This window comes from Lachnellula hyalina (assembly GCF_007821495.1).
Source record: "Lachnellula hyalina strain CBS 185.66 chromosome Unknown contig00220, whole genome shotgun sequence".
Taxonomy (NCBI): Eukaryota; Fungi; Ascomycota; class Leotiomycetes; order Helotiales; family Lachnaceae; genus Lachnellula; species Lachnellula hyalina.
Genome location: NW_022157334.1, coordinates 1,718 through 22,500, shown reverse-complemented (window position 1 = coordinate 22,500; position 20,783 = coordinate 1,718). Strand labels below are relative to the sequence as shown.

The 20,783-nt window shown below is 48.0% G+C and overlaps 9 protein-coding genes and 1 non-coding gene across 10 annotated transcripts; 6 read left to right on the top strand and 4 right to left on the bottom strand.

The window, feature by feature from the left end:
* Nucleotides 1–55: 55 nt before the first annotated feature.
* On the bottom strand, nt 56–2,706 carry YNL247W (Cysteine--tRNA ligase; the record flags this gene model as incomplete). Its single annotated transcript, XM_031152837.1, has 4 exons — nt 56–965; nt 1,126–1,235; nt 1,282–2,427; nt 2,476–2,706. 4 exons carry the CDS (start codon nt 2,704–2,706, stop codon nt 56–58), a joined length of 2,397 nt encoding a protein of 798 aa, XP_031001671.1.
* Nucleotides 2,707–2,995: 289 nt separating this feature from the next.
* Nucleotides 2,996–4,636, top strand: trm61 (tRNA (adenine(58)-N(1))-methyltransferase catalytic subunit; the record flags this gene model as incomplete). Its single annotated transcript, XM_031152836.1, has 1 exon — nt 2,996–4,636. The coding sequence occupies one exon, from the start codon at nt 2,996–2,998 to the stop codon at nt 4,634–4,636; it is 1,641 nt and encodes a 546-aa protein (XP_031001664.1).
* Nucleotides 4,637–4,957: 321 nt separating this feature from the next.
* On the bottom strand, nt 4,958–5,949 carry LHYA1_G007912 (putative hydrolase; the record flags this gene model as incomplete). The annotated part of the gene is made up of 2 exons (XM_031152835.1): nt 4,958–5,547; nt 5,745–5,949. The coding sequence occupies 2 exons, from the start codon at nt 5,947–5,949 to the stop codon at nt 4,958–4,960; spliced, it is 795 nt and encodes a 264-aa protein (XP_031001665.1).
* A 1,195-nt stretch (nt 5,950–7,144) lies between these two features.
* LHYA1_G007911 (uncharacterized protein) lies at nt 7,145–7,756 on the top strand (the record flags this gene model as incomplete). Its single annotated transcript, XM_031152834.1, has 4 exons — nt 7,145–7,160; nt 7,241–7,372; nt 7,471–7,663; nt 7,717–7,756. 4 exons carry the CDS (start codon nt 7,145–7,147, stop codon nt 7,754–7,756), a joined length of 381 nt encoding a protein of 126 aa, XP_031001666.1.
* A 465-nt stretch (nt 7,757–8,221) lies between these two features.
* Nucleotides 8,222–10,202, top strand: APE1 (Vacuolar aminopeptidase; the record flags this gene model as incomplete). The annotated part of the gene is made up of 3 exons (XM_031152833.1): nt 8,222–8,806; nt 8,854–9,196; nt 9,244–10,202. 3 exons carry the CDS (start codon nt 8,222–8,224, stop codon nt 10,200–10,202), a joined length of 1,887 nt encoding a protein of 628 aa, XP_031001667.1.
* Nucleotides 10,203–11,151: 949 nt separating this feature from the next.
* Nucleotides 11,152–14,130, top strand: hsr1 (Hydrogen peroxide stress regulator; the record flags this gene model as incomplete). Its single annotated transcript, XM_031152832.1, has 4 exons — nt 11,152–11,545; nt 11,627–12,897; nt 12,943–13,206; nt 13,255–14,130. 4 exons carry the CDS (start codon nt 11,152–11,154, stop codon nt 14,128–14,130), a joined length of 2,805 nt encoding a protein of 934 aa, XP_031001676.1.
* Nucleotides 14,131–15,529: 1,399 nt separating this feature from the next.
* Nucleotides 15,530–15,630, top strand: LHYA1_G007908. Its single transcript has one exon. It is a non-coding gene; the product is annotated as a tRNA-His (tRNA).
* A 1,311-nt stretch (nt 15,631–16,941) lies between these two features.
* GTT1_1 (Glutathione S-transferase) lies at nt 16,942–17,721 on the bottom strand (the record flags this gene model as incomplete). Its single annotated transcript, XM_031152831.1, has 2 exons — nt 16,942–17,583; nt 17,641–17,721. 2 exons carry the CDS (start codon nt 17,719–17,721, stop codon nt 16,942–16,944), a joined length of 723 nt encoding a protein of 240 aa, XP_031001679.1.
* Nucleotides 17,722–18,225: 504 nt separating this feature from the next.
* gyaR_0 (Glyoxylate reductase) lies at nt 18,226–19,478 on the top strand (the record flags this gene model as incomplete). The annotated part of the gene is made up of 4 exons (XM_031152830.1): nt 18,226–18,583; nt 18,641–18,659; nt 18,706–19,311; nt 19,361–19,478. Coding segments are annotated over 4 exons (1,101 nt in total), but the record flags the coding sequence as incomplete, so codon positions are not given.
* Nucleotides 19,479–19,899: 421 nt separating this feature from the next.
* Nucleotides 19,900–20,471, bottom strand: YJR142W_0 (Uncharacterized protein; the record flags this gene model as incomplete). Its single annotated transcript, XM_031152829.1, has 2 exons — nt 19,900–19,910; nt 19,964–20,471. The coding sequence occupies 2 exons, from the start codon at nt 20,469–20,471 to the stop codon at nt 19,900–19,902; spliced, it is 519 nt and encodes a 172-aa protein (XP_031001677.1).
* Nucleotides 20,472–20,783: the final 312 nt, after the last annotated feature.

Sequence of the window (20,783 nt, the reverse complement as noted above, 5' to 3'; positions counted from 1 at the left end):
CACACAAACACACATTATGCTCCTAAAATTTTCCCATTCCCACTAGTGATTTTTCTTATATCCCGCTTTTCGCCTCCTTCGCCTTCCACTCTTCATGTGCCTTTTTCTGTCGTTCCCAGTCCTTCTTCATTCTCTTCAGCGCGCTCTTGGGAACATCCTCCCCCTCCTTCATCTTCGTAGGCAATCCATCCTCATCCCAGGCACTGAACCTCTCGTCTCGGAACATATCAACAGGACTAACCTTTGCCTTGGCCGCTTTATCAGCCTCTATTTTCTCCCTAGCTAAGCGCGCAGCTTCTTTCAGTGCCGCCTTTTCCCGCTCTTTGGCTGCTTTTTCTTCGCGTTGGGCTAGTAGTTCTGTCTTGGGGATGAATTTGATGAGCGCGCTTTGGCCTTCGCTACGATCATCGAGATAGACGCCTAGATTCGTGAGATCGTCGTCGCGGATTTGATCCGAGAGGGAAAGAATCTGTTTTTTGGATGGGGATGTGGGAGCTAGCTTTCGGATCTCGTCGCGGATCCTTGAAACGGTCCGCAGGTATGGCATGACGAGTGCTTCGGGGTCGGTTGAGCCTGCTGTCGCTAGAGATTCGAATTCGCTGTCGACGTTTGCGGCGAGAAGCTTGTCGAGAGTTTCTGAGTGAAGGGCTAGACTCTCGACTTCGCTCTTGACCTTTTGGAACACAGTAGCGAAAGGCGCTACAGTTTCTTGCGGGGATATGTTGGCGCTGGCCGCGCTGCTAGCCCAACCTAAGCCAGTGTATGGTGGCTTTGCATTTGCGTCCAACCCGAATATCCCGACTATTTTAGTCACCCAACGTGCTACAGCTTCAAGGCCCCGTACGTCTGCATCTGCTTTGTGTGCATTGGTGTTTGCTTCCGTGATGAGTTGAGATAAAACTCGCATCGCTCGTGGGGTATCAAAAGAATCTGTAAGTGCAGTCTCCATCTCCTTTTGTGCTTTTCTAGAGTGAGAATTTCGAGTCAGCATTGTCTGATAAGGTAGGTTTTTCGGGGTCGAATAATGTCCCGTAGGAGTTGTGAGAAGTGAGAAAATTCCAAGGGCAATCGACTCCAAACCATCACTCCTGAAAGGAAAAGTAGGCATATAAGGAGCTTACTTACTCAAGGCTTGCTTGGAGTCCATCTTGGGCATTTTCATCAATAGAGAGAGATTTGAGAGCATCATTTGCACTCTTCTCGGCAATAAGAGATTTCACAACAATAAAGAAGTTCTATTACCGTCAGTGAGGGATACTATATTTTTTGTGGCGGACTTACATTCACACTTGCCTCCCAACTCTCCGCCATTGTCTTCATATCTGGTGAGATCTCAACCCCATCGTTCCACCTCCCCAACAAGAAAACAACCCTCATCCCTCTCGGTGTATAATCCGTGTTGAGCGCATCTCTAATAGTCTGGAAGTTCTTCAACGACTTCGACATCTTCGACCCCGCAATTGACAAATGGCCCATGTGCAAGAAATAATTGACCCAACTATGGGGCCCCTTTCCATGCTCGCAGAAATACGCCTCGGATTGTGCCAACTCATTATCGTGATGAGGGAACGCAAGATCAATGCCACCCGAATGGATATCCATCTGCGAACCAAGGATATCTGATGCCATCACCGAGCACTCGATATGCCACCCAGGTCTACCTTCACCCCATGGACTTGCCCATACTGGTTCCCCAGCTTTCGATTTCTTCCACAATGCAAAATCACCAGCGCCCCGCTTGCCGCCTAAGTTCTTTGAAAGTGAGCCCTCGCCATCTTCTTGTAATGCTTTGTCATTCCGACTTTCTGGTCTTAATCGTGCATACGGATTGCCAGCCTTCTCGAATGCTGCAATATCAAAGTAAACCGAGCCATCCGCTTCATATGCAAAGCCCTTCTTGACGATCTCATTGACAAAATCGACGATTTGAGGTACATATTCTGTAACCCGTGTAATAACTTCTGGTCGCATGACATTCAAAGCATCCATATCATCCATGAAACGGTCCTCCCAGTATTTCGTGACATCCGTAAATATCTTGTGGTCTCTTCCATCAATCGAATCCTTGTAAAGCGAGTCCAGGTACGGCAGCAGTATCTCATCTGCCCCTCCAAGCACTTTGTTTTCTTGTATTGCTACTGACGCGGATGTGAGGTTGTTGAGGTGCATCTTCATTTTGGCTTCATCATCACCTGGCTTGCCTTCTCCGGTCAGAGTCCCTCCAGCCAACACCTTCCCATATATAGCATCTCTCCTCTCCGCATAGTTGTTCGGGCTGAGTTCAAATCCATCTTTTAAGAGTTCTGGAAGGTTGCCTTGGGCGTAGGATTGGAATGCGGTAGTTGCGAGATTCGAAAGCACCTCTGGTGTATAATTCTTCGACTTCTCCAATTCCAGCAATCGTTGTCTCCGGGCTTTCAGAATAATCTACGGAAATCAGCAAGAGTTTGAAAACTAAATATCTAGTTTACCCACCTTGTCATCAACGTCTGTAATGTTCATGACAAAGTTGACCTTGAACCCAAAGTAATCCCGCATAATCCTGCGTATAATATCCGTCGAGACATAATTCCGCGCATGTCCCAGATGGGAATGATCGTAGACTGTAGGACCGCAGGCATACCAAGCCACCTTTCCTTCTTCCTTGGGCGTGAAGGGCACAGGAGGACCAGGCTTCAGGGAGTTGTGGACTTTCAATTGCGCCATTGTGGAGTTGGCGGTAGTTTTAAAGGTTCGAAAAGCAGAAACATATATGGGTTTTGGTGCCGAGATGCGCAGAAATGAAGAAAGATAGAGCATCAGTCTCTGCGCAAGTTCTTTAAGGAGAGTTGGTCGGATTGTGTAGGGCTGATGCGATGTGAGTCAGGTTGTCTTGTCTTGTGTACAGTACGGTACAGTATCGCAAATAGAGGGGACTCGCTTCCGGCCGGCTGAATTTCAAAAATATTTCAGCCTCGTCAAAATTGATGGAAAGTTTCGATACAACCCAATCAAAATGACTTCACATAGTTCGCCCTTTCTGCATCCTGGGGCAATAGCAAAGACAGATCGCCTGTCAATTGTTCATCTGAAGCGCGATTTACAAACTCCTACAATCCTCAAGGACCACGACGAAGATGATGAAGGCTACTCAGAGGGCAAGGTTGTGAATACTCGATTTGGGTCGTTCCCTCACACCACGTTGATAGGACTACCGTGGGGAGCCCAAGTCCGAGCCTCGAAAGTCGATACAGGGTCTCGAGGACGTCGCGGGCAAAAGCAGGAGAAAAAGCAGCCTCAAGAGAAGAAGCGCAAACGAGACGACGCTGACTCGACCGAACATCCAAATAAGAGGCGCGACTCTGAGAACGGGGACGTTGCTATTAGTACGCCGGTAGAAGGAAAGGAGGAGAAGGAAGCGGAGACTGCTTCGAGTGGTTTTATACATTTGCTTCCACCCACACCGGAGAACTGGACGAGCTCTTTACCACATCGAACACAGGTGGTATATACTCCAGACTACAGTTATATTCTTCATAGAATACGCGCAAGACCTGGATCGAGTATCATAGAAGCTGGGGCGGGCAGTGGATCATTTACACATGCTTCCGCGAGGGCTGTTTTCCATGGATACCCCAGGGAAGCTGATGTCAATGGCACTTCAAAAGAGGAAAAGCTAGGCAAAGTCTGGAGTTTTGAGTTCCACGAACAGAGGCATCAGAAATTGGAGGAGGAAATAAAAGAGCATGGATTAGACGGGGTTGTGCAGATCACCCATCGAGATGTCTGCGAGGATGGTTTCCTAGTCGAGGACCAAAGTCCAAAGGCAGATGCTATTTTCCTAGATCTCCCAGCTCCATGGCTTGCTCTTCCACACCTAACACGATCCTCTCCGCCAAACGCATCCCTTGGAACTTCAGAAGCAGGAACACCAGCTGCGAACGGCAAGGCTGAAGCTTCAACAACCCCCTTCCTCTCGGCTCTAAACCCTACCAAGCCTGTGCACCTCTGCACATTCTCCCCCTGCATCGAACAAGTCCAGCGCACCATCTCCGCCATGCGAAAGCTAGGCTGGGTCGACATCGAGATGGTGGAACTATCACAGAAGCGCTTCGAAGTACGTCGCGAGCGAATCGGCATTGACAACGGCGCACAGCGCGGTCTACAAACAACACCAGCATCGGTAGACGAAGCGCTCGCACGTTTAATTGAGGTCGAGGGGACGTTCAAGACGTTCCATGAGACGGGCGAGAAGGTCGAGGGGAAGAAGGATAAGGGAAATCCTAATAATCGCGAGAAGATCCTCGAGAGTTTAGTGGAGAGGAAGGTGTACAAGGAGGGGAATCTGGTGCATAGGTGTGAACCTGAAATCAAAACGCATACAAGTTACCTTGTGTTTGCGGTGCTGCCGCAGGAGTGGAGTGCGGAGGATGAGGAGAAGGCGAGGGTCAAGTGGGTGGTGAAGATTAGGACGGAGGAGGGACAGGAGGGAGGGGAGGTGATTGGGATTAGCAGGAGGCAGTTGAAGAAGGCAGCGAGACAGGCGCAAAAGGATAAAGCTATCGCTGTGACTGCGACTGCGAATGCTGAAGCTGCAGAGAAAGGGACAGAAGAGACTCTTGAGGGCGGGAAAGAAGATAAAATAGAAGTAGAATAATCAAAGCATATCATTTCTAGATGCTTGTATTAGCTATCCTCTCCATCCAGCTTCGAACCCGGGTGGTATGCCCATAGCGTCTATATCTCAAGACGTGAATGCTACATCAGACTAACCCCAGAGAGCCTCAACGGCTTTATTCATACATTTCACCTATAACGGGCTACCAGGTTTCCATTCCGATTAACCTAGAAGCTTCCCTCCTGTATGTTATATCTACCAAATTCCCTTGTCCTTGCCCTTGCCTTCGCCTTTTTCTTTTCGTACAAGTCATCTAATCATCCATCCATCCCCATCCCCATCCCCATCCCCATCCCCCTCTCAAACCTCAACAGCCCCCTCCGGCACCCCCGCCCTACTCCTTAACCGCCTGGCAAAAAACCTCATAATCGGCAACATCTCCTCGCGACTCCCCGGCATCCCATCCCCCTCCTTAGCCCACTTCACATACTCCACATCCTTAAATCGCTCTTTCAGCGCATCGACCGCCTGCCGCGTAACTTCGCGACTTCTACTACCACCACAGAGCAGCACCGGGGTTTTACATTTGCCCTTCTTGCCTTGCCCAGAACCAGCTGTCGAAGATGAAGTTGAAGCAGGTAAGCGGCCTCCTACACTAACTACACCGCCAAATTCCAGCTCTTCCCCGTCTCCAGAGGCAACAGATGCGGCTACAGTTAAGGCAGCCATCCCCCCTTGCCCGTATCCGTAGAATAGGATGTTGCGTGGGGGATAGTGACATTTTTCTATGAGGACGTCTTTTATGATGAGATCGAGGAGGACTTTGCGGGTGGTGGTGAAGCCGCCGTCGGGGTCGATGGTGCCTTTGGACTCGTCGAATAGGATGTCATCGCCCCAGTGGAAGGAGGGGGTGGATGAGCCGGTGAATATGGGGGGGATGGGGTTTGGGGCTGGTGGGGGGTGTTAGTGGTGTGAAGTTAGGTGGTGAAGCAAAGTAAGTTTATGTGTTCGTGTATATGTGGTGACTGATTAAATAGCAGTTCGGAGAGTAGATTGATAGTGTGGGTGGGGTTACGTGACTGGGAAGGAAAGGGATATGATATGATAATATGATAATAGAGGAATTTGTTAGAAAAAAATGCTTTACCGCGTAGGGATATAGTGACTGTTTCGGGGAGGTTGAGAGATTTTCCGAGAGTCGTGAAGGAGGTGTGCGTATCGCCGAGGCCGTGGAGGAGTATTAGGATGTTGACTGGGGACCCCGTGGTGGGGGGGTTGATGGAGAGCGTTAGGTTAGGAGGGAAGTCTGAGGGGGTAGGGAGACGGGGCTGTGATTGTGAGGATGATGCCATTTCCAGAAGACAGTTGTGCAATGCAATATGTATATTTGCTCTTGCTCTTGTCCCTGTTCTTGCTCTGGAGTTGATTAGTTATTCTTGTTGTTGAATTTATTGTATATTGTATATTGTATATCTCGTGATGTTATTTTCTGGTGATAATCACGTGTATACCTATAGTAGGTACCTAAGTAGAAATTCAGGACAAGTACAAGCCTTCGCTTAATAGCCGCCAAGACATCTGGTCTGGGCGAAAGCTTGACTGTCGGCCCGCCGTGGCCGAGTTATGCGCTACCTACGTTCTTTCAAGCTCCAGGCGTTGAGCTTCAGCTGTGATGGACTGGCTGTGGGCATGTGGATGCTAAAGCATAATCAAACTGACTTCAGAATCCTTAGTTTCGGCCGACATTAGAGAGTCTGAGTACCGTTGGAAGTGCTTTGCATGAAGCTTATGATGCGATGCTGATCTTGATGGCGATATTTACGTAGGGTGGGGTCAGTTTAAGCCTTTCTTTCTGAGCTCACACTTCTTCTATTGGCTTGTTAAGAAGCATGAATAAATAGACAAACTATCAAGGTCCATCCTAACGCTCAAATGGTACAGTACAGTACTTTGTCAAGAGACGTTAATCCTGATGTTATGATCTGTTTCACTCTGCGAACTGTGTTCCTGATACGAGCTCTTGAAGCTTACCCCACCCCACAGCTCCAATGACAGGCGAGTCGTTTGTATGTTTCTATGCCCTGACCAGCTGAATTCCAACTAGAGCAGCCATGCCTCCGTATCTGAAACGTATAGCAGTCGTCTTAATTGCCGCCATGAACAGTCAGAAAGCATGAATTGTTTCGAAGCAGAATCCGAGCCACGCAAGCCACTGGTGTATAAGGGGCAACTTGAGGTCCGCGGTTGGGCTAGAAGCGTTAGAGCAATGCAAGTGGGGGATCCTGGATGCCCTGAATCTGGGATCGTGAGACTGTGAATGGTTGATTGTTGGACAGGTGGAGTGATTCACTAATGATTCCTGACACATTCGTTCACCACCGATGGGGATGCTTGAGCTATATATGAACCCCTCCTTCCTGCCCCTCCCCTCTTCCCTTTCCTTCCACACCACACTCCCAACATCAACATCAGCATCAACACAAACACAACAGCCACTCATACCAAACCCACCCAAATTTACCAGCCCAACCCACTCAATCAGTCAAAATGGTTTTCGGATGGGGTAAGTTCTACTCTGGCATCCTCCTCCCCCGCTTACCTTCCTCAGGTTGCAATAGCTATGCTGACATGCTGCTTACCTAGGAGATTCTGAGAATGCCTACAACCAGGTCCAGAATGGCGACGCAAACGAATCCAACTTCGGCCACGAGGCTCTTGCTGGTGCCGCCTCCTTCGGTGCATTCAAGATCTTTGAGGACAGACAGCGCTCAGAGGGTAAATACCCCCCTCCCCTTCTACCCATTCTACACCCAACTAGAAACATAGTTCTTGAAGGACGAAAGACATACTGACATCTGAACCTTGACCTTCAGGGAAGCCAGTATCCCACCAATTCGCCAAGGAACTCCTCGTCGGTATCGCCGGTGCTGAAGTCGACAAGCTCGCTGAGACCAAGGGACTGGACTTCGTCGACCGTGAGAAGGCCAAGAGACACGCCAAGGAAAATGCTGAGAACTTGTATGATGAGCACTACATCCAGAACCAGGGTGCTGATCAATACGACCCGTAAGTCGTCTCGGACTACCTTTGTGAAGATGAATACTGACGGATTCCAATAGAAACCAGTACAGTGCTCCCCAACAATTCAACAACTACTAGAGCGTTGTATTGAGAAATTCCCAAATGACCTTTGCACATGAAATGATGATGGAGAGGTGACTCGGGCATACCTGCATGGGCTTTTGCAGCATATGGATTATGGTCAATGAAATATCCACGACACGAAATGAAATCATAGCGTTTTGACCGTATTGAAGTACAACCTCTTGCCGCGAACCGTGACAGACTAGTAAAACGCACATGTGAAGAGATGTAATACTGTACAGTACTTTGAAATATTTCATACATAACAAATAATAAAAAGTAGCCTATGGATTGCTGACTGATGTTAATATGAAGCTGTGTACACGTTGTGCATGAGCCATGCGAACGCCAAGCTCATCAACTGTTGATCAACATCATCACACGACCCCACACAAGCTCCATCACCACAACATCTTGTCACCACTTCTCCCTACTTCCTCAACCTTAAACATAAACTAAAACTTCACATAATCCCCAAGCATGGTCAAAAACAACCCCAACTCTCTCCGCGGTAGCGTCAGCACCAGCTCCCTCCAAGAACAAGCAGCTCGCCAACGGATCGCCGCACTCGAAGAGCAGGTTGCTTCGCTCACAGCAAAGAAACAATCGAGCTCTCCTCCTCCTCCTCCTCCTCAGTCGTTCCCACCTCCACACCCCTCTGCCTATCTGCCCATAAGAGAGCCCACGGAAAAGGGAAGGATGTCTTATAACAGGGCCGATGGACGCGCCGACCTTACGGACCCTCCAATCCTCGGTGCAACAAGATTACATGGCAAGGGATCGAACGCCAACAATGTCTCACCCGAAAATGAACAATTGAGCCTTTTTGAGCAATACAATGCGAGCGCGAAAAGGTTCCGTGAGACCATGAGGGAACGGGCGGAAATGATACAGTCACAGTCGCCAAGCAGCTTGATCACGAAGGGATTATTTAGGGTGGATAACACGTTGAAGATCCCGGAGGCATATACACAGCCCTTCTGTGACTTCTTGACAGACAACCCTACAGTTTTCCATGCTGTGTCACATTTTGAGGCAAAGTTAGAAAACGCTGGATTCAAAAAGGTATAATCTCTATTTCTGTTCTACAGTATTACGCTGACATATTCCAGCTTTCCGAACGCTCATCCTGGAACGAACAAGTGAAGAATGGAGGCAAATACTTCGTGACACGAAATGGTAGTAGTTTGATTGCATTCACGGTGGGAGGCGGATACAAGAGTGGGAACGGAATTGCAATGATTGCAGGCCACGTCGATGCTTTGACGGCACGATTAAAGCCTGTGAGTAACAAAAAGACATCTGCTGGATACGTTCAATTGGGTGTTGCGCCATATGCCGGTGCTCTCAACAACACATGGTGGGACAGAGACCTTGGAATTGGAGGAAGAGTATTAGTGAAAGATTCGAAGACTGGAAAGATTGCCACGAAGCTGGTGAAGCTGGGATGGCCAAGTAAGTTTGCAAGCAAATGGAAAGCACATTGGCTAATGGAGTCTTAGTTGCTCGAATCCCTACTCTCGCACCTCACTTCGGGCTCGGTATGTTTGGACAAAACAATGCAGAGACACAGGCAGTTCCTATCATTGGCCTCGATAATTCCGATGTCCATTCCGCGGACGATGCATTCAAGAACTTGACATTGGGTGGTGAGGGAACATTTGCCGCAACACAACCTCCCAAACTCGTACGTGCGATCGCGGGAGAACTGAGCATCCAAGACTACTCTTCAATCGTCAATTGGGAACTTGAATTATACGATACACAGCCCGCACAAGTTGGTGGATTGGACAAGGAGTTTATCTTCGCCGGTCGTATTGATGACAAGCTTTGTTCATGGTCCGCCATTGAAGCACTACTGGCTTCTTCCACTGCGTCTGCCTCTGCAGAAGATGGAATCGTAAAGCTTGTTGGCGTTTTCGACGACGAGGAAATCGGCAGCCAGCTTCGCCAAGGTGCAAAGGGCAATTTCTTGCCCAGCACTATTGAGAGAATCACCGAATCTTTGTCTAGCAATGGAACCAGCGCGAATATTCTGTCTCAGACATACGCCAACTCCTTCCTCGTCTCGGCAGATGTCACTCACGCCGTGAACCCCAACTTCTTGGGTTCGTACCTTGAGGGCCACTCTCCCAGATTGAACGTCGGCCTCGTGGTATCTGCTGATTCAAACGGACACATGACCACCGATTCTGTCTCCACTGCTGTCCTTACCCGAGTTGCGGAGAAGACGGACAACAAACTGCAGCTGTTTATGATTCGGAATGATTCGCGAAGCGGGGGAACTGTGGGACCAATGCTTAGTTCTGCGATGGGTGTTAGGGCTATTGATGCTGGTATTCCGCAGCTGAGCATGCATTCTATCCGAGCTACGACTGGAAGTTTGGATCCTGGGTTGGGAGTGAAGATATTCAAGGGCTTCTTGGATACGTTTGAGAGTGTTGATGGGGAGTTTGAATAGAGGACTGGGGATGGATAGATGGGTGGATGGTTTGATGTATTGTATTAAGGTTAGAGCAATATACTAATCATACTGTAACTTGGGGGGTTCTATGTACTCGTACTCGTACTCGTACTCATACTCAAAGTCGTAGTCAATTGTATATATCAATGGATCCAGTTTCAAGAAGATAAGATACAATTTAGCTAAGCATTTTTCTCCCAGAACTAGGATATGAATAAGGAAACAGAAGACATATACTTACCGTATTATCCTAAATGTTCTGAAATAGATAACCGAACCTTTTACTGGAATTAGAGACGTTTGCGGCTATTACTTTGTAATCTTACAATCCGTACAAGCCTACTCGAGTACTATAGGCAAATTACACAATATAAATTTGGAAAGATGCGGTTTGATAACAATACCCCACCCTGTACCCGTCCTTCCGACATAGACCGGGATAATCAATTCGGTCGGGAATTCTGCCCCTCTTGAACAAGTCCAAGCACGAATTGACGCCACCAACATGGCGATCCCCGAGTTTAGTTGAATAATAAGAAGAGGGGTGATGGCTAGATCGTATCTGATTTCTAATCTAATTTGTGACAAGTTTACAGACTTGATGGCTTTATTATGGAAGTGTTGTCCTGTCGTAACCTCTCTCTAGCTTATTACCTTAGCTATTATATTACTAATTACTAACCCGCTAAGGAGTCAACGTCACGTCCACAATCCGTCCACAAGGCCGCGTTTATGCAACGACGACCGAGACGACACAACCTCCTCAATTGCCTGCCCACCCACCCAATCGTCAGCGTTCACTCCACTCACTGCTCTGGGGTCTGGAGTCCACCTTGGAGTCTCACAATCCTAATCAGATCCTGTTACTCGTCCACTACTGTGCTATGCTCACTACTCTTCTATTTCTATTCTGATCTCTAGTCCTCCCACGAGCCCACTGAACAGGATGGAGACGGCATCGAGGATACCGGTGAGCAACGGTTATGGCAACGGCCATGCACATGCTCATGGCATCGTCCACCACCACCATGATATGCATCCCGTCAAGGTGGAAGTCAATAATAGGCATGGATTTGGGTCTGTGTCTGTGCCTGCGGTACACGACTCTAGTCTCGCCAACAACAGCAATACCGGTAGCAAGCCTTCCGCACCCAATAATACCAATACCAATACCAAGATCAATACCAATAGCCCCAATGGCTCCAAGAAACAGCCCAAAGAGCCCGCAAAGAACAGTAAATCGCCCGTCAAAGCTGCTCCTGCCGGCCAGCGCTTCCAGTGTCCGAGATGTCCCAAGAATTTCAGCCGCATCGAGAATCTCACACGGCACCAGGCCAATCGTAAGCTCCATCTATTCCCCCCTCTTCCTCCAACCCCTCTTCACCGTCCACCTCATGTCTGATGCTTGTTTCTTTTTTTAGATGAAGAGATGGGAAAATTTGCTTGCAATATTTGCAAGAAACGCTTTACCAGAAGTGACTTGCTCAACCGCCACCGGCGTATTCATGAGGGGTCGACAAAACAGCACGTGACCCAGATTGAACCTACTTCATCCTCCCCACCGCAGCCCCAGCCGGATACCCAGCGGTATGACCCAGAGGTGCATAATGGTGGACGGTCGATGCCTCAAGAAACAAGTCTTCCTCTCATTCAAGATCATCATCAGAATGGCCTTGCAAATGGCCAACCCGATCCCAATATAATCTCCAATGGCCACTCAAGTGGTGCTTTGTTGAATGGTCTCCCTAACGACGTCTATCACGAACAACATCAAAATATCTTTATCGAGCATCCTAATGCTGGGTACCAAAATATTCTGCCACATGAAGGGCTTAACGGCCAAGCCCCCGCTCTGCTGCAGGGACCTCCGAATCCGTCTCAAGGTCTTACAAGCTTAATGGAAGCTGCATTGGCTCCGCAGGAACCATATCCCTTCACATTCACACCATCCGAGACCTTCGACCCAAACCTCTGGGGTGGGTTTATGCTTTACGGAGACAACGCCAACGCATATATGGGTACATATAATGCTGATATCTCCTGGTCTCTAAACACTTTCGGCACTGACAACTCTCCACACTACGACATGGAGAAAGGTGTGGGTGATTTCCCTGGTGATCCATATCACTATGTCCCTTATCAGAAATATGAAGTCCACCCCATTGACGCTGCTGATGCCGAGGATGAAGAGACGAACGACTGGCCTGACAAGGCTGGTGAGAGTGATGCTGCCCATAATCTTTGTCGTGCTCCTCGCATTGTTCCGCTTCATCTTATACCTGTCTCATGGCAGCCTATCCTTGATGAAGCAAGAGGAGCTGGACTCACGGCCTCAACTATTCATCCCTTCCAGCATATAAACGATTCCCTTCGGGAGACATTGCTGACCGTTCTGGACGGAACCCAATTCGGCAGAAATGAGCTCTCTCGTGCCGAGATTGCCGATGTGATATTTCCACCGACTGATGTATTGGATTTCTTCCTTCGCCTCTATATCAGGTTCGTTCATCCGAGGTTTCCGGTTGTCCATCTTCCTACTTTCAATATATATCGCAGCCCTCCTCTGCTTCTTCTTGCTATGATGTTCCTTGGCTCGGGGCATTCCCGGATGGACAGAGGTCGATTCTGTCGTCTCTTTTATGATCATCTCAGGATTGCCTGCTTCCGTATGCAGGAATTAGATGAGAAATATGTAAGTTCCCGCATCTTATTTGATTACACCAGCTGATAAAAGTAGCTTCGATCCGCCGACAACATCCTGACATACTTCCTACTCTGCTTGGCTGGTACATGGAGTGGAAGCAAACCGGCGTACGAATTCTCCGAAGGGAATAGAGGTGTACTAATTACTGCTCTTCGTCGAGCTCGGCTCTTGGACTGCCGTCCGTCGGCTAATGTGGAAGTTAATCACTTCCAACGCGAGAGTATGAGTCCATCCGATGCTGCTTGGATGGCGTGGGTAGAGAATGAGAAGAAGAAGAGACTTGGGATGTCTATCTACGTATGTTTTTCTGCTTGAATTATTTGGGAATTAGACTGACTAGTCTAGGTCTATGACTGTATGTTCCCAGCGTTGTTTAACAACCAGCCGTACATCAGTAAAGCAGAAACGACAAATTGCGTCTTTCCTTGTCCAGAAGAGTATTGGGAATCGCCCACTGCTGAATCATGGAGGATGCTTGTTGGTGCGGCTGATGGGCCACCTGTGACATACTTTTTGCATGCTCTGAACGCTTGTCTCCTCCGTAAACGCATGAAGCCAGCTTCTCCAATCGCCAAGACAGGAGGTGAACTCGGAAAGATTATTCTGCTTTACGCCCTTCAGACGCAAATATTTGAATGGCGTCAATCAACATCTATGATGAATCCAACTGGACTAATGGGCGCTTTCGGGGCCTCTGCTCTTCCTGTCGGTGAGAGTCTAAGGGAACGTCGAAGGTGGCTCGTAGATGGCCTCGACAGTTGGGGTGACTGCTACCTAACGGCCGAAACAAGCGTTTCAGCGACCCTTCTTCAAAAGCTCGCCTACATCTCCCTCGACGTCAGCCTCTCGGACATGCACCTCGTCGCCGGGCGATCCAACAATACCAACGATGGCGACTTTGCCGAAGAAAATCTCAAGCATTGGGCGAATAGCGAGATGGCGAATACAACTATGGCACACGTGTACAGCATGCTGGATCTGTGCCACTCGTGTGTCAATTCTGGCACTGTGCCGGATAGTAGTTTTGAAGTTGCCATTTGTCTATTTACAGGTGGCATTATTTGTTGGGCGTATGCTAAGTTGAAGACTGATGCGCCAAGGGAGAAGTATCTTAAGCATATGCGCAATGCTAGTGCGGCGCTAACGGAGATGGGATGCTGGAGGATGTGTTGTATGTTTGGACGGATTTTGAAAAGCTTCGAGGCGCAGAGGGCTTCTTAGGGTCGTGTCACATGGAGTATTTAGTGGGTTATGATGTGTGTGGGATTACAGGTCAGAAAATAATTGGGTATATATGATTATCAACTTCACTACATACGGGTTTGGAGCACGAAATTCACATGTGAGTCCAGAGAAGCACTCACTGCACCGATTCACCTTACCTGCACATCCACTTCATCCAATACAACCTGTACACGAGCCCGTCATAGAAGAATCCCCGTTATTTCTCGGCCCCGACCCGGCGAGTAGCACGCGTGTGTTTGAACGGGAATCTTTTCATGACCTGGGGGATGTGAGGAAACTTACTATACTGGTTCTTATTGTTAGTTGTAACTTTGTGCAGGTGAGATTTTGTCCTTCTTTCTTTTCTTTCCCGGGAGTGAGGTGCTTTTCTTGTTTGTTTGTTTCCTTCCTTTTAGCACGCACTCTTACTCTTACTCTCACTCTCACCTATCGAGTTTACTTTTACTTTACTTTACTTTATATTATTCTACTACAACTTGACCTCGATCCAAACTAATCTAACCTCCAAAAGATGATATCCAACATCGTCGGCCTCTCGGCCGGTCTAGAATTCAGCACGCTTCTAGGCGTGAAAACAGGCCCGGGACAGGCGAATTGGGTCGCTGCTTCGTACCCCCCTGACGCAGGGCACTTTTGTGCTTGTTGGTGGGAAGTTGGTTGCGTTGGTGGTTGATGTTGCTTTTGTGGGGATGAAGAGGGATGAGAGGGAGGGGTGGGAGGATGAGGGGGATAGGGAAGAGGAAGGGGAAGGGCAAGAGGCTATTGATAGTGTAGGACGGGGAACTTCAACGGCTGTTGTCTCGAGGAACACGGCGGCGATGTAGATTGGGTCGTAGCTGAAGAGCGTTGGATATCATATACGGAATCTAAAATTTGGGTTTTCTTTCTAATGGATTTAAAAGCAGGCGTTCGAAAGTACAGAAAGGAGATACCAAATTACATAAGGATGCAACATGATATATTTAAATACTTAGTTAAATCTAAGCCTCAGCTTATTAAAGTGATAGTATTACCTACCAGTAGCACATTGATATTTAACCTAGTTGAATCAACCATAGGTAGACCCACAAGCTGTGATCTGCATCTAGCGTCGGTTGTAGAAAGCAATGCAGAAGCAAAACCTAATATAGCATATGAAAACAATTAACCTCTTAAGAAGGATTTCCAGGTGTAGCTCCTAGCGTCTTAAGGTAAAGCCTTGATTTTGCCAAGATCTGCGTCTCCCGGTAAGATATTTGAGCTAAACCCCTTTTGGCCCATCCAGCAAACCCAAACCCCCACAACAGGTCCCGGCCAACTTACAGAGTATATTTCCTTCCACAAGGGAGTATATAGTTTAAAAAAGAAGCAGTAACCAATCAAAACAGCGAGCTGAGGTGGTGTGGTGTAATGGTAGCACGTGACGTTGTGGTGCTCCTATATTAGGATTATTCATGCTGACCCGTTTCAATCTGGGTTCGATTCCCAGCACCGCCATTCTGATAAAATGGCAGCCAGATCTGATCATCTGGATTGAAAATATAGATGGTTCGACTCCATTAGTATTCTTCATAACTTTTTGCCATTCCGCTTACATAGGTAGACTTAAGCGGGGTGTGTGTGGTGTATAGAGTCGTTGTTAAGCGAAAGTGGAGCTTCCTAAAGTAATGCTTAGGATGGAAATCTTGAGGGTTGATTTGCTTTTTCTTGAGACGGTCTTGCTAGGATGCAAAGCTAGTCTTATATAGACTAAGATGCTATCTGTAGAGAGGTGGTTTGGTAGTATAACTACCTACCTGACTTTCGATTTGATCTAAACCAAAATTTATCACGTCGAGGAGAAAAGTAAGTATTAGCTATAACCATATCTTGTTCAAAAGATTCCTCCGGCTTGTACCACAATGTTTAAAGTGCAAAGCCTCTCATCCTAGAAGATGCTGAAGGTAGGTAGGATCCTTTGCCATTATAAGCGAACCCCTTTTGTGATCTTAGCACATTTCGGTTCAGCAACATTCATGCAATAATGAATCTGCTTATTTGCTTAGGAATTCATATTTGAAACTTTGAGTTACCTGATCCAGATATATTAGGCATACTTTTATAGTTCCCATTGCCTAACATTGCTCTTAAAATGTGAGGTGTTGTGCCTGAAGTTCGAGTCAAGTTCTTCTGATCTAGAATGAGTATGAAGATGAGCAACGAATGTATTGCAATAGCTGCTTGGCCCTTTAAACTTATAGGCTTGCTAATATTGTAATAGTGGTGCGTGTAGCAACCAAGCAACATGGGTTGTTGGCAATGTTGATACTAGAAGATGGAGCCAAATCTACCGCGCCGCGCAACTAACGAGGTTCCGAGGACAATTAAACGCTACATGAGACTTATATCTTCTGCAGAGAATCGAACCTGTCCAGAGAGAAGATTTATTTTGAAGTCGTCGCGAAGAAAGACCCATCCATCATAAGCCACAGCGTTTGATGTTGATGGTGTTCAACTACTTCTCTGGAACGAGAGTTACGCAAGATTAAGCAGAGGAGACTTGACCTTGCTAGTTGGTTTGGAGACCAAACACCTGCTCAAGCGGCAATCGTGTCTGGAGAAATTGGTAAGGGCGGCCCTGCTTCAGCATTTGATACCTTGACCCTCTCCAATGAGCTTGACAAGATAGAAGAAATTGCGAAAATGGAAATACCAAGCAAAGCTTAAGCATTAAAGCATGCTATGAACATAGTATCTGTCGAACGCCAAAGCAAGGGTATCTCTCAAGCGATCGCACATTTCATGGTGCCTGCGCCCGTCCCGCACCCATCACCAAACCTTCAAATCATATCCATTCCCCTTCTCCATCCCCCTCTTCCAAGCATCCCTCTGTAATATCCTCTTTCTCCACGCCGCCAACCTTGGCCAATCCCCTTCCAAATCAACCCAACCCCTCTGAACAATCATATCCAACGGCCAACTCAGTATGACATCACTCTTCCCAAGATTCTCGCCATTAAACCACTCTTTATCCCCCAACTCGCTATCTAAGAACTTCATCGCCTTCGTAAACTCCCCATTCGTATACGTCTTCTGCACCGTCCCATGCACCATCCTCATAATGATCGAAATGGGCCACGGGCTATGTTTCGGCAGCAATTCAGTGAGTAATGCTATGCCAGTGACGGGCCCCAACGATGAGCCTGCAAACGAGTTGAGCATCTCCTCGCGCAGCCAGTCGTCTGTCGCGAATAAGCCGTCGCGGTCATAGGTTTTCAGGAGGTAGGATACGATGGCTGAAGTCTCGATGATGGGGCGTCCGTCTGCGGTAACGAGGATGGGCGCTTTGCCTAGCTGGTGGATCTTTGCGAGCTCGGGCGGTGCGCGGTTGTCGATTCTTTTGTATTTGACGAGGTTGTATTCGATGCCTAGCTCTTCGAGGAGCCAGATCATGCGCTGGGACTGGGAGTGCTGCAGACGCGTCAATTAAGCTGGAGGGAAGGGCACGCGTTGGGCTGGGGGACAAACATCAAGATGGTGCAGGGTTGGTAGACCTGCTTTCTGTGTTATCTCTGCCACTGTGGCAGCTTCTGGTGTTGTTGTCGCCATTGTTATACTTGTGGTGTGAATGTTTGTTCCTGTAAGAAAACAGATTCGCAGTGCAGTACCCCGCACCCGCCAAGTTTATATCTTCCTCGCTAGCTTCGTCCCAACCCCAGACCTCCAAAATACCTACCTTAGATGCTCGACCTCAAGCTCTAATTGCGAGTATGTTCGATCAGTGATGGAAACTCTATTCTCCGACAAGAAGACCTTAATTGGATGAATAGAATAGATTGCAACACCACTACCGGCCCATCCCCACCGCCATCACTCTGCGGGGAGCATCCGAGGGGTTCTTCACGGCAGGGATAGCTGCATCTCACCCCACGCATACACTTTCATGTTTTCCGAGTGGTTACCCCAGTGCTTGGCGTACCACTACGTAGACCACAAGTGGGATAAGAGTTTGAACCGAATACCTTCACCCGTAATCGTTTCTCTCCTTCTTTCATCTCAACTCTTTCTCTACAAAACTTGAACTTAATCATACATACCCGGAGTCTTATAGATATTTCACCTCCCTTGTACCCTTTCTTCAATATGGCAACAGAAGTTTGGCAAAAGCCAATTGTGCTTCACATTGGGGACCCTGTGAAGTGGAATACGGAACTCTACGCTCGATTCTCCAAAGACTTCACCGTTGTCCGTCCTTCTTTCGAAGAGAGACAACGAGATCAATTCATGAAGTCATTGAAGGAGAAGAAGTGGGGGAATTTTGCTGCAATATTTAGACCCTTTTGGAACACGGGAGGGGAAATGGGAAATTGGGACAAGGAACTCATTCCTCTAATCCCACAATCTTGTAAGATATTTGCGTCTGCTGGAGCCGGGTTCGACTGGGTTAATGTTAATATTCTGGCACAAAGAGGTAAGTCTCCCCCCCTTCACCGAAAGCTTAGGGTTAGTAAATGCTGAATACATACAGGAATCGTATACTGCAACGGGTACGGCATCTCCCCCCTCAAGAATCTGATATCTAACATTTCCCAGCGCCGCTGCATCCTCGGAATCCGTCTCCGACTTCGCCCTATTCCACATCCTAGCAACATTCCGGAACCTACACTGGTGCACATCATCCGCACGGGACTCCCCAGCTGCTTTCCAAGACTGCCACCAACACGCCGCAGCCTTATCCCAAAATCCCCACGGCCACACCCTGGGCATCATCGGCCTGGGTAATATCGGCTTCGAGATAGCTCGGAAAGCGTACCTCGCGTTCCACATGAAGATCATCTACTACGACGTGCTCCGGAAACCCAACACGCGCGAAGCAGAAATCGATGCACGGTTTGTGTCCTCGCTCGATGAGATGCTAGGGATAAGCGACTGTGTGGTTATCTCGACGCCGGCGAGTCCGGATGGGAAGAAGCTTATTACGAAGGAGAGGCTGGATAAGATGAAGGTTGGGAGCAGGTTGGTGAATATTGCGAGGGGGAGTTTGGTGGATGAGGAGGCTGTTGCGGATGCGGTTGAGGAGGGGAGGTTGGTGGGTGTTGGGATGGATGTGCATGAGAATGAGCCGATGGTTAATGAGAGGTTGAAGGCGTTTAAACAGGTTACGCTTACGGCGCATAATGCGGGGGGAACGCTGCAGACGTAAGTTTACCGTGCCATACCGTGGGGACATTAAAGTTGACAAATGTAGGCATATCGGGTTTGAGGAGTTGGCGATGAGGAACATTGATGCGCTGTTGAAGGGACAGAAGCCGTTGACGCCGGTTAATATGCATTTGATGATCTCAGCCGTCAAGCCGAATCTATGAACCACATTGGAAAATTTGGTACTAAACTAATATCCCACTAGAAAGCGTTGCATGACTGTTAACTCTCTCTCGTCTCAAATTCCAGTCTGTGCAGGAGGTAAGCAGAACGCTTAGAGTTTTAAAGTCTAGGGTTTCTGAAATCTGTAGCACTTCGATTCGAAATATATAATGTTCAAGGTTGTAATTACCGTGGATAAGTATCTCGAGGCGTAGTAGAACAACTAGCAAAACCGATATTTAGACTTTCTATGACTGCTATATTACGCGTTTAATATTAATGCTTAAACTGCCTTCGCTGTCTAACAACTACTAATGTGTATGAAAGTCACCTAATCATTCCCTCATAGAGTGTGACATGCATTTTGGTATGTACGTTTAAACTAAACTGTAACATTTGATAGACCCATCCTTTTTTCTCAAACTATTTGCTGTCTAACTTAACGATTAGCGCAAGGGAAATCCCAAGTTTCTATGCATCCGCAAACAGATCTCTTTATAGTCTGGCTCGTCCTCTGCCGTGAGCTGTCCATGACGGATTAGGAAGTCCAGCATCACTAGTGCGCAGTTCGGCTTGAACTCGTTACGGGACAACGCCTGCTTAACCTCCGTCACTGTCAACAGCTCAAAGGCCTCTACCGAGCCGTCGTTTGAAATTAGGACGTCTGGCGGCGAACCGGTCAGGTCTAGATCGAATACGTACGAGCACTCGGGTTGGGGTAAGCCGATCTCGCCGCCAGATCCCTCGCCCGAAATGTAGAAGTATGTCACAGTGCCAGCTTCTTTAGCGGTTTTGACGAGTTCCTCGCCTAGCGATGCTTCCTCCTCACTCTCCCGGATCAGACACGTCCACGGTGTCTCCCCAGTAGCCAATCCTCCGCCAACCAAACCGTCGAGCATGGCCGGAAATTTCGCCCTTGTGCTGGACCGTCGTGGTACCCAAATCTCCATCAAGCCTTCCGAGTCGTTGTCGCCGTTCCAACGAAAGACTGTCATGTTGATGCCGTACGTGACAACTCCAAACAGTAACGGAGCTAGTACGGGACAAAAATGCTTGTGGCCTATCTACGATCCCGTACTTTCATCGACGCGGGACTTGGTAGCTAGGAGTTAAAGTCTAAGCTACGACTGCTACTATGCTCTCTCCTGGCGAACCGATTCAGACCATCAAGTCTCCTCGTATATCTGTCTTTTTCATGAAGCTGACCTCTATCACACAACTAAGCCTGATCAGCAATTTACGGTGTTTATCGTCCAACGCAATTGTCGAAGCACTCTACAAACAAAGCAAGTCTGACCTCAAGGAAC